The sequence below is a fragment of the Chrysochloris asiatica genome, unplaced genomic scaffold (genome assembly GCF_000296735.1).
Source record: "Chrysochloris asiatica unplaced genomic scaffold, ChrAsi1.0 scaffold00259, whole genome shotgun sequence".
In the NCBI taxonomy this organism is placed as follows: Eukaryota; Metazoa; Chordata; class Mammalia; order Afrosoricida; family Chrysochloridae; genus Chrysochloris; species Chrysochloris asiatica.
Genome location: NW_006408777.1, coordinates 3,967,310 through 3,980,058, shown reverse-complemented (window position 1 = coordinate 3,980,058; position 12,749 = coordinate 3,967,310). Strand labels below are relative to the sequence as shown.

Below are 12,749 nucleotides of genomic sequence, written 5' to 3'. Positions count from 1 at the left end.
AAGATCCGAACAGAAAAATTCAAAAGATCAGCTCGAAAAGATAAACCCAAATATTACAACAAAATGTGCAAAGATCTGGAATCATAATACCAAAAAGGAAGAACATGCTCAGCATTTCTCAAGCTGGAGGAACTGAAGAAAAAATTCAAGCCTCAACTTTCATTATTGAAAGATTCTCTGGGTAAATTATTGAATGAAGCAGAAAGCATCAAGAGAAGATGGAAGGAAGAATCTGTGTAGTAGATTTGCCTAAGGCAATACGTCCTTTAATTTCTTGCTGCTGCTTCCATGAGTGTTGATGGCTGATCCAAGAAAAGTGAAGTCTTAGATGACTTCAATTTTTCTCCATTGATAAAAATGTTGTTTATTAGTCCAGTGGTGAGGATTTTTGTTTTCTTTACATTGAGATACAATCCATACCAAAGGCTATGGTTTTTGATCTTCATCAGTAAGTATTTTAAGTCCTGTTCACTTTCATCAAGCAAGGTTTTACACCTGCATATCGCAGAAATAATTTATGTTCAAGCAATTCGTCTACTTGGTATATATCCACAAGAAATGTGAGCCATAACATGAGTAGATATATGCACACTAATGTTCCTAGCAGCATTATTCACAATAGCAAAAAGATGGAGACATCTTTAGTGCCCCTCAATGGAAGAATGGATAAAGAAACTTTGGTACATATGTACAATGGGATATTATGCTACCCTGAAGAATCACAAGGAAGCTGCAAGCCACTGCATAAAATGAATGAACCTTGAGGACATTATGCTGAGTGAAATTAGTCAATCACAAAAGGACAAATATTGTGTAAGACCATTATTGTAAAAGCTTAAGAAAATATCCCCATACTTAAATATATATATATTTGTTGGTTAAGGGGAATGTTAGTGGGGCACAGAGGAAGGAGACGGTAGAGCACAGCGTAGTGGGTAGACACATCATACTTTGGGTGCAGGGGAGTGCGATACACAAGAAGAGGGAGGAGGTGGAAGAAAAAAGTAGAGAAGGGAACACTAAGACAGGTTTGCATGGGCTAAATGGGACAGAGGTAAATAGTGTTATATGCTCAAACTTGGAACAACAGGGCTCTGTGATACAGGGATTGAGGCATAGTCTGAAGAGGGGAAATAATGTTAAGATACTTGACTGTCTTATGAATATTGGTTTCCCTTGCCTACTGCTGTATAATAGACACTTGAGTGGGATAGAAAGAAATCTCGGGAAACATAATTACAGAAAATTGTAAGCTCGTCTTCAGCCTATATTTGATTGGAACACCTAAAAGAGGTTCTAGAACTTGTTCAGTGAAATAGGCCTCTTGCAGAGCATTTGCAGTGTATAGGACCTAATACGGAATCCTGAACCCCATCTAGAACCTTCTGAAGTGGGACATTCCCACTAGAAAGGACATGTAGACCAACCTGGAACACCTAGAGTAACAGAAGTAACAACTTCAATGAAAGATCAGCAGGAAAACCCCAAAACAAAAATGGAAATATTGTTGGCTACTACAAGAACCAACAAGTTTTTCACCAGGGAGCCATCAAGGTAAGCATTCAAGTCTATTGAAGACAAACCCCTCCAAGACTGAAACTCAATGGGAACACATGAGGAGGCATGTAAGCTTGCTGGCAACCATGTTGGTCTGTTGGTGAGTGGAAGAGTGGGAAAGGCAGCAATGAAGAAATGGCTGAGTTCTACCACATTCCATGGCCTCCCATTGACCTGGAGATGAGAAAGCGAAGAGGAAAGGCTAGTTGGTCTGAAGTAACTCCTGAGCACATGGACAAGGACATAGTCACAGAGGGCTACAGCTGAGAGCGAAGCATCCAGCTGATATGAAGTGAGGGGAGATGCACAAGAATGCCCAAAGTTGCAGATAGTATCCATTTGACCTAGCCTCGATGTCTTGATAATCAGAAATCAACTAGAGGAAGATAATAAAATAATTTTTGATAAAGGCAATGAGGGTAAATTGCTACAATTTGATGAACTTGACCTATATTTTAGTAGCCTAAAATACCAACTGAAAGGGAAGGAGTCTTCACATCAAGTATCATTGCTATTCCCTCTGTATACAGGGTCAATGGGGATGGGCAATTTAGACATTGGCTACCTAAATTGAGGGGGAGATAAAGGCATGAAGTGACTGGCTTTCAAGTTTTCAAGAGGGAGTTTAATTTAAGAGTCTGCAGGGAAAGGTAGAATTTCCACTCAATAGTTTTCATCTTATCTAGTTGAGTCTGGTGAAAAGAGATGGGGTTACGATTCTTATGATTCAATAGTGAGTAATTGTTATCATGACTAATTGTGACTGTCACAACTGTAAAGGCAGACATTTTGTAACAAAAACAGGGGAGTAGTTAATCTTACAGTCCAGAAACATAGGATCCTAGGACCATCAAGGGAGAAGAGCATGAGCCTAATGTGGGACCCTGTCCAGAGAAGCAATGACACCAGAGATGAGAACATGGAGAGAGGGGACCACTGAGGACTCTAAACTCATGGAAAGAGAGGGCCTGAGTGCTGGCAACCAGGATGCAGCCTTGCAGAATGTGCCCTTTGGTTGTTAAAATTATTATATATTAGTGTGTGTTTTTGTATACATCTCCACCCCTAAAAAAAAAAAAAAGAAAAGAAAAAACTGAGGGAATGGAAGCAAATACTGTTGAATGATGATGCACAAAGGAGATTGTAACCATTGCAATGAAACAATGGTGTAAAGCTGATGTTCTCTCGTATAAATTATCACTCAGTTCACACACACAAAAAAACAGTTAGATACATAGGAAGAAACCTGGATTTTATAATTTAATCATTTCATAAATTTGACCTGTGTCTAAACTGAGAAGGCACTCCCAACCTTAATCTATACAAAACGGTAGATGGCAGTTTCACTCCTCCCTTTATAGGTAAGACAAATGAGATGCTAAAAGGTGAGATAATTTACCTAAGGAACCATGGCTAATATGTTAATAGGTCTGGAATCAAAAGCTTGTCCTGCCATGCATTAATTATAACAAACTGATGATTGAATGTTGAAACTATCTGTGGAACAAATTTTGTACAGGAATTTTAAGAGTTTAAGGCACTCTAAAATATTTGCTTCTATAATTTCAACACCAAGAAAAATGTTGGGGGATATTTAAGCACAACCTAACTTTAAAATGATTTGAAAAGAGTTGCTTAGAGCATCTTCTCTGATTAACCCTTGTCTCCAGTGCCAGAGGCAGTTCAAACTGTTGCTTAGCTTTATCTGAACAGGCTTTTGACTCTTTCCCACCTAGCACATCATCAGTAAACCTGGAGGGAAGAGTATAAACTACATGTAACTGCTAAAGTGGGTGGTCAGCAGGCTGGAAGGATACCCAGTTTATCAGTGTCACTAAGGGAAGGTCATATAAGTATTCTTCAAGCTCCAATTGACAATAAATAATGACAGTAGGCCCCAGAATTGGAGCTGTGGATTACCTGATTGATGTAGTACACAGTATCCTATTGTTGACCAGTGGGTCCCATAATACTGGATGATGTATTAGAGTACTCTTATTGTGCACTCTTTTTGGATATTGGTATCCTGCATACCTCAGTGCCCTTTGAAATTTTACATGATAATAAACCCTGTATTAGATTTTTAAATTGTTTTCTATTCATAATTTTAACATGAAATATCATAAACCAAAAATCCATCATTTTATAAGAAATTAGAAACTATAAGCTTCCAAAGAAGAAATTTGGCATTAAAATTTAAATGTTGATGAATACAGAAAATGAGAGTATAATTTAAATATGTATGATTATTTTATTTGGTATCTACATACAGTAGAAATGGATACCATTGCAGCTACATGTTTAAATCCTCTTACCCATTAGTATATAAAGTCAGATCTAAGCTAATATTCAGGTCTGTTGAAGCCTCTTGTGATTTGTAGGTGTAGTACAGAAGTGTACATAGTCTGTTTTTATTTATATTGTTTTTCTTACCCCCAAATCAGGTCACATGAGAGGTTCCCTGTTGACCTTACAGAGATTAGTTCAACTATTCCCCAATGATACTTCCTTAAAGAATGATCTTGGAGTGGGATACCTCTTGATTGGAGATAATGACAATGCCAAGAAAGTTTATGAAGAGGTAAATAGTGATTTCCTATTAACTAAGTTAAATTATTTTGAACATTAAGTTTAATTGTATTTATCGTTCTTGTTAAGTCTGTTCTGACTCATAGTGATGTTGTATGGGGTTTCCTAGGCTTTGAATCTTCAGAGGAGCAGAAAGTTCCATCTTTCTTCCACAGAGTGACTGGTAGGCTTATACATGTAGATTACATTTAGTATACCCAGTCTCTCACTTTGTTTATTTTAAGTTAATAGCACAAGTAAGTATAGTTGACATGGTCTAAATTTTGTGTTCACATTGTTTTTTGTGTTTTCTGTGACCAGAATCAGATGTAAATTTTAGTTCTTTTGTGTCATAGGGTCGATCCCGAATCATAGCAACCCTGTATGATAGAGTATAGCTGCCATGGAGTGTTTCCTATGTTGCAATGTTCATGAAAGCAAATCACTAGGACTTTCTCCCTGTACCTCATACCTGTCAGTATATTGCACTTATACCATCTCACATTAACTTTGTCTGCATGTGACGTGACTGAGAGACCCCTTGAAAGAGAACTTATTCATGTTTACTTTTCCATGACCTAGAAGAGTCCTGCATGTTCTAAAATGTATACTAAACAGGTAGGTTTGTTAATTAGTTGAAATGATGATTATATTACTGCAATAGGCAGGGCTGTCATCTGTGTGCCTGTGATTGTTATAATGATTACTTCATAGTTATGACAAAAGAAACATCATTGGCCTCAATTCACTTTAATTCCAGAGATATTTCTTGAGCTCCTGCACACACTCTAACTTAGTGATAGGTGTTAAGGAAGACGTAGAAGAAAAAGTCCATACTTTCATAGCTGCTGTTGTTGTTGTTGTGCTGTTGATTCAGTTCTGACTCATAGAGACCCTGTATAGGGTTTCCAAGGAGCGACTGATGAGTTTGAACCCCCAACCTTGCTGTTCAAACTTGACCTTATGATTGAGTGCTTTACCCTATAACACTACACCAGAGCTCTTTCATAGCTGTAGTTCAGGAGAAATTACCAGCATGCACACATTGTTTCATTCATTGTAGATTGATTGAACACCTGCCATCTGCCAGGTGTTCTGGGCAGTGGGGATCGGTAGAAGGCAAAACAGACAAAATCCATATAGGGCATTTTAGTGGGGAAATAAAAATTAAAATATAATAAGGTCACATTGCAACCAGTGCTATAAGTCAAGATAAAGAATTTAGAAGAGTAACAAGTGATGGTGATCAGGATGTCTGTGTTATACTGGGTGAAATACATTGACAAGTACTTCATTGAGGTAGGGTGAGAGCTGTTTGGATGTCTGGGGAAGAAAGTTTAAGGCAAAGGAGTACAAAGGTACCAGGATAGATGCAACTTTGGTTTATTGTGAGACAGCTTAGAGTTCAGGGAGTCTTAGGGATAGGTGAGGAGGCCAGATGAGCGGAGAGAACAGCTCAAGGGAGACCTCGGAGGTGTTAACAAGGACTTGACATATTATTCTGAGTGAATAGAATCATGGGAGTTTTTTTTTAACAGTATCCCTCTGTATTCTCCACTGCCCAAACTCCTGGTAATTACTAATAAGCTTGTCTTTTTTCATATAAATGGGATCATGCAATATAGGTCCTTTTGTGTCTAATGTATTTCATTTCAGCATAGTGTTTCCAAAGGAACCATGGTGGTACAGTGGGTTAAGGATTGGGCTGCTAAGCAAAAGGTTGGTGGTTTGAAGTCACCAGCCAGTCCATGGGGAAAAAAATGAGGCAGTCTGCTTCCATAAGATTTACCATCTCAGAAACCCTTTGGAGCAGTTCTCTGTCCTGTAGGATCTCTGAGTTGGAATCAACATGACAGCAGTGTACTTAGGGAGTTTTGTGGGAAAGTTTTCAGGGTTCATCTATGTGTATATTAGAACATTATTTCTCTCTATGGTTGGATAATACTCCATTGTGTGTATATACCACATATGATTATCCACATATCCGTTGATAAGCACTCAGAATGTTTCCACCTTTTGGCTATTTAGTGCTCCTGTGAACACTGGTACACAAGTTTTGAGTCCCTAGTTTCAGTATGTTGAGGAATATATCATATGGTAATTATATGTTTAACTTTTTGAGGAACCATCAAACTGTTTTCCACAGACGCTTAGCAACATTAAATTTCCATAAGCCATAATCAAGGGTTCCAATCTCTCTGTATCATTGCCAACACTTGTTATTTTGTGGTGTTTTGTTAATAATAACCATCTTAGTGGATATGAAGTGGTATTTCATGGTGGTTTTGATTTGCATTTCACTGTTGCATTGTAGGATGAGCACTGGACTGCTACCCTTAAGGCTGGTGGTTCAAACCCACCAGCCACTCCTCAGAATCCATATATAGGTACGGACTCGAGGGCACACAACAGTAATATAACTAGTGGGGAGCACAGTAGCTTTGTAAGATACCCATTAGAACCTTGTGAACCACAAGGTCAGCAGTTCAAACCCATCAGCCACTATGTGGGAGACAGATAAGGTTTTCTGCTTCCACAAAGATTTAAAGTCTCAGAAACCCTATGCAGGATAACTATGAGTCAGAATGTACTCAACAACACTTCACAGTAACTAGTGGTGTTGAGCTTCTTTGTATGTTCTTGTTGACTATAGATATATCTTATTTTGAAAAATGCCTATTCAGCTCCTTTGTTCATTTTTAAATTGGGTTGTCTGTCTTTTTGTTGTTGACTTAAAGGAGTTTTTGCCATCTTCTGGATATTGCACCTTTGCTAAAGTACAGACAGTGTGTGTGCTATGTGGTCTCCCCAGGGTCATAGTATACCTTAAATGAGCACATATCCTCTTTCTATGTAAGGATTCAATGGTGAATGTTACTTTCCTTTTCTACTTAGGTTCAAGAGTGAAGAGATGATACAAGGTATCCATTACCTTTTCTAGACATTGAATCAACTCATACTATATTCATCTTTCTCTTTTGTTCTATATGTTGTTTTGTCTAAGCAGCTTCACAAGTTGAATGTTGTTAATTTGATTATACACTGCTAATATTTAATTTTCAGGGTCAAATTTTGGCTCATGTGGACTTGTTTTAATTTTCTTCAGCTTTAGCTTGAACTTGAATATGAGCAATTGATGGTAGGTTCCACAATTGGCCTTGTTTTGGTTGCTGATGTGGAGCATTTGCACTGCCTATTCCCAAAGATATAATCAGTTTGAATTCTGTGTAAGCCATCTGGTAAGGTTCATGTGTATAATCATTTTTTATGTTGTTTAAAAAAGGCATTTTCAATGACCAAGTCATTGATCTAGCAAAATTTTGTCATGTGATCTCCTGTATTGTTTCTATTACCAAGGCCATATTTTCCAACTACGGATCCTTCCCTTTTGTTTCCAGCATTTGAATTCCAATCACCAGTAATTATTAATACATCTTGATTACAGTTTGATCAATTTCAGCCTGAAGAAGTTGATAGAATTTTTCAATATTATCATGACTGGCTTTAGTGTTTTGTGCATAAATTTTAAGAATAGTATTATTAAGTGGTCTTCTATGTAGGCATATGGATATTATCCTATCACAGATAGTATTATACTTCCAGATAGATCTTGAAATGTTCTTTTTGATGATTACTGTGATGCATTTCCTCTTCAATTTGACATTCTCTGCATAATAAACCATAAGACTGTCAGATTCAAAGTGATCAATACTAGTTCACTCCTGGTGTAACACTATAGGATAAGCACTAGACCACAAGGTTGGCACTTCAAACCCACCAGCTGTTTCTTGGAAACCCTATGCAGGTTCTCTATGAGTTGGAACCAACTTGATGGCACTTAACAACAACAACAACAATGCCTAAGAGTCCTGGTGTGGCAATGTAGCATAAACAATGGCCCACAATGTCAGTTTGAACTGCAAGGTCAGAGGTTCAAATCCACCAGCCACTCCTCAGAAATCCTACTTCCTGGAACCGACTCAATGCCACTAAACAACAATGCCTGGTATACCGATCTTTATATATTCCATTTATATTTTGACAACTTCCAATTTTTCCAGATTCATACTTTGTACATTCCATGTTCCAGTTATTACTGGATGTATGCAGCTGTTTCTCCTCATTTTGAGTTGTGTGCCCCATCAAACCAATGAAGGTTCAGAAAGCTTTACTCCTTCACATCATCACAGTCAACTTTATTTGAGGAGACAGCTTTTCCCCAGTCATATTTTGAGTGCCTTCCAACCTGAGGGGTTCATTTTTCAGCAGTATATCTGACAGTATTCTGATACTATTGATCGATATTAAATATTTTGGTGCTATGTGACAGTATTCCACCTTATTCGTAAGGTTTTCCGTGTCTAAGCATTCAGAAGTAGTCCATCTCTCCTTTATCCTAGTCTGACCTAGTCTGGAAGCTCAGCTGAAGACCAGAGGAGTTGTGGGATGATATCAAGAACATCATACAGGAAGAAAGCAAAAGTTCATCAAGAAGGCAAACAAGAAGAAAAGTGCCAAAATGGATGTCAGAAGAATCTCTGAAACTTGCTCTTCAATGTAGAGATGCCAAATCAAATAAAAATGAAGATGTAAAAGAGCTGAGTAGAAAATTTCTAAGGGCAGCTCGAGAAGACAAAGTAAAATATTGTAATGAAATGTACACACACCTGGAGTTGGAAAACCAAAGGGAAGAACATGCTCAGCATTTCTCAAGCTGAAAGAACTGAAGAAAAAACTCATGCCTTAGCTTGCAATATTGAAAGATTCTATGAGCAAAATATTAAATGATGTAGAAAGCATCAAAAGAAGATGGAAAGAATACAGAGTCAATGTACCAAAAAGAAATGGGTGATATTCAACCCTTTCAAGAGCCAATGAAACTGTAGCACTGGGAAAGAACAAGACTCCAGAAATTGATGGAATAAATACTGAAATCTTTCAACAAACTGATGCAGCACTGGAGGCAATCATACAACTATGACAAGATATTTGGAAGACAGCTTTCTGGCCAACTGATTGGAAAAGATCCATATTTGTGCCCATTCCAGAGAGGTGACCCAATGAAATGCAGAAATCATTGAACAAAATCATTAATCTCACATGCAATTAAACTTTGATAAAGATAATTCCAAAAGGGCTGCAACAGTACATTGACAGGTCAGATTCAGATGAGGACATGGAATGAGGTATATGATTGCTGATGTCTGATGGATCTGGACTGAAAGCAGAGAATACCAGAAAGAAGTTTACTTGTGCCTTATTGACTTTGCAAAGGCTTTTGGCTGTATGAATCATGACAAGCAATGGAAAACATTTTGGAGAATGAGTATTTGAGACCACTTAATTGTACTCACGAGGAACCTGTACATAGACAAGATGCAATCTTATTAATAGCATACAATTCTGTTAATTAGGAACAGTGTGAGCCAGGGTTTTGTTCTTTCAACATACTTATTTAATCTGTATTCCAAGCACATAATGTGAGAAGCTGGAATATATGATGAAGTACTTGGCATCAGGATTGGAGGAAGACTCATTAGCAATTTGCGATATGCAGATGATACAACCTTGATTGCTGAAAGCTAAGAGGACTTAAAATACTTACTGATGAAGACCAAATACCACAGCCTTCAGTATGGATTGCACTTCAGTGTAATGAAAACAAATGTCCTCACCACTGGACCAATAAATAAGATCATGATAAATTAAGAAAAGATTGAAATTATCAAAGACTTCATTTATCTTGGATCCACTGTCAACACTCAAGGAAGCAGCAGTCAATAAATCAAATAACATATTGCATTAAACTAATCTGCTATACAAGACCTCTTTTAAGTGTTCAAGAGCAAAGATGTCAATTTGAAGACTAAGGTGCATCTGACCCAAGCAATGGTATTTTCAATAGTTTCATATACTTGTGAAAGTAAATAAGGAAGACCTTAAGGTCAGCAGTTCGAAACTACCAGCCGCTCCGCGGGAGAAAGATGAGGCTTTCTACTCCCATAAAGATTTACACCCTTGGAAACCCTGTACAGGGTCGCTATGGGTCGGAACCGACTCGACGGCACTTCACAACAACAACAACATAGAAAAATTAGTGCATTTGAATTATGTTATTTGAGAATGTTAAATATACCATGGACTGCTAGAAGAACAAACAAATCTGTGTTGCATGAAATACAGCCAGAATGCTCCTTAGAAGTCAGAATGGCGAGATTTTATCTCTCATACTTAGAAAATATTATCGGGAGGGACCACTCCCTGGAGAAAAACATCATGGAGGTAAAGTGGAGAATGAATGAAAAAGAGGAATATCTCCACTGAGATGGACTGGCACAGTGACAACAGCATTGAGCTTATGGTTAACCAAGATTATGAGGATGGACAGTGTTTTGTTCTATTGCGCATATGACTCTGAATTGACTTGATAGCACAGAAAAAAAAAAAAAAAACACCACTATTTAATTGGACTCATGGTGTGGCGCTTTATAGTAAGTACTTGACAGCCAACTACAAGGTCAGTGGTTATAACTCACCAGATGCCCCCCAGAAATCCTATACAGGGTTTCTGTGAGTCAGAACTCACTCAACAGCACTTATAAAAAACAATATTTAATTTAGAGTCATTTTGTACAATTTATACTTAATCACAATAAATGCATGCAATAATAAACAATGATGTGACTTATATTAAAATTTTATTTGGGTTTTACTACAGAATATCAGAGCTCACCATTTTATTTCCAGTGCTCAAAACAGTTTAGGACTCAAGATATGGATCGTGATATATTACAAAAATCAGCATTTTTTTTTTCTCTCTCTCTTTTTTTTCCCCACAAAGTAAATCACTGAAGAGTTATTGAGCACCTTATGTGACAAGTGCTGTGTTAGACTCATGTTTACATAATAAACACAACATTGACACAGTAAACTGTAATGGGATAAACTTATAAAAAAAAGATCAGTGGCATAAAGAATAAATCACCATTTAATTTGAGTGGTCAAAGAAAGCAAGGCAAGGTGATGATAAATTTTGAAGTATTTGAAGAATTTTTTTTTAATAAAGAGTAAGGTAAAAAACTCTAGTGTGCTAGCGCCAACAGACATTATAATTTGCAAAGTTACATTAATTAAAATGTGAAACTACCACACTTCCAGTTGGGGCTTCAGCCACCTATTACCAGGTAGGGTATGCTCCAGGGAAAAGGGAAGGAAGCACTCATAGAACAACTAGAGATCTCTGGATATACCCTAAGATACAAGTATCATGCACTCGCAAGTGAAAAAAATCGCTATATTAAGTAAAATACGGGCAATTTAGGAATCTGGAGACTAGACTGCCTCAATGACTACCCTTCCATGGCAAAGTTTAGAGTACAGGGTTAAAGCCAGCCCGGCTCAGAAAGCAATGCTTTCGGGGAGGTGGGGGAGAGAAATAGCTATGGGAAACTACACATTTCTCCCTCTCTCTCCCCATGTCCCAATTTAATATCTCAGGCGGGACAGCTTTCCCACTGTACAGAGAGAGGGAGCTTGGCAGCGACTTATGACATCACCCACGGACCCAAAATTTCCCCACCAGAACTTCTGGCACCAGTGTAGCACAGAATAGGTTCCTACCGCAAGCAACCTGACCAGGGTTCTGAGGTGGTGCATCTGAGCGGGGGCGGGGCACCTCGCCTTTCTCCCAGGGAACAGCTTGAAATTTCCAGCTATTGACCTTGCAACCTGTGGCCCCATGCTGCCAGAGTTCGCTGTACAGGACACACTCAAAGCAATCTATAAAACCCCAGCAGAACAGGACTCAACCATTCCGAGATTTGCTCTGAGCACACACAGATAACTAACTGACCTTCAGAAACAAAAATAGTGGATGATCATTCTGGCATTAATTCCCCAATATATATCTGCACACCTATATGGTAGTGACTAGAGAGGAGGGGCCTGAGAGAGGAGTCACCCCCACCCCCTGCTGGAGCCTCTAATGGCACACACACTGATGATGTAGCACGGGACAGTCGAAAACAGCTTCATTTCTGCTCCAAAGTGGTGATTTTTGTATATGCGATTATATTACTGCTATGTTTGGTCCGTTTGATCACACATCTTTCCTGGAGGTGGGAGCTTTTCCTCCCTACGTTACCTAAGAAGAGGCAGCAATCATGGCCAAATAGCCAAGCTATAAGCATACCCATAATATTCCACCACTAAGACAAGGACCAACACCTCCTCCTAAACATTACAGGTGATAAGGCAAGCCTATCTATTGATCGTATTTACCAGGAGACACTCGGTCATCAAACAACCAATGTTTAAGCATTCACTTAAACTTAAAAATAATAATAATAACAAAAATAATAATCATGATGAATAAGAAACAGCAAACCTTATTGAAACATGTCCAAAAACAGAAGAGAGTAGCTGATGCAAATTAGCTGGAGACAGAAAAAGGCTTTATAGAGGAGCACGAGAGGGTTCTGGATATGCCTGAGAGGGATTTCAGAAGAATGCTCCATAAAGGGATGAAGGAAAACAAGGAAGAAGTAAGGAAAGTACTATAGGAGCAATCAGATAAGATTGATACAGCATTGGAAACAATTCAAAGCCTGCAAAAAGATGTCCAG

At 38.2% G+C, this 12,749-nt stretch overlaps 1 protein-coding gene across 1 annotated transcript in view; it reads left to right on the top strand.

Moving 5' to 3' along the window:
• LOC102830544 (aspartyl/asparaginyl beta-hydroxylase-like) overlaps positions 1 to 12,749 on the top strand; it is a 174,354-nt gene that overhangs the window by 17,835 nt on the left and 143,770 nt on the right. Inside the window, exon 4 of the mRNA XM_006874048.1 lies at positions 4,002 to 4,138. Within this exon, the coding sequence (XP_006874110.1) occupies positions 4,002 to 4,138 (137 nt within the window). The remainder of the gene's footprint in view (positions 1 to 4,001; positions 4,139 to 12,749) is intronic.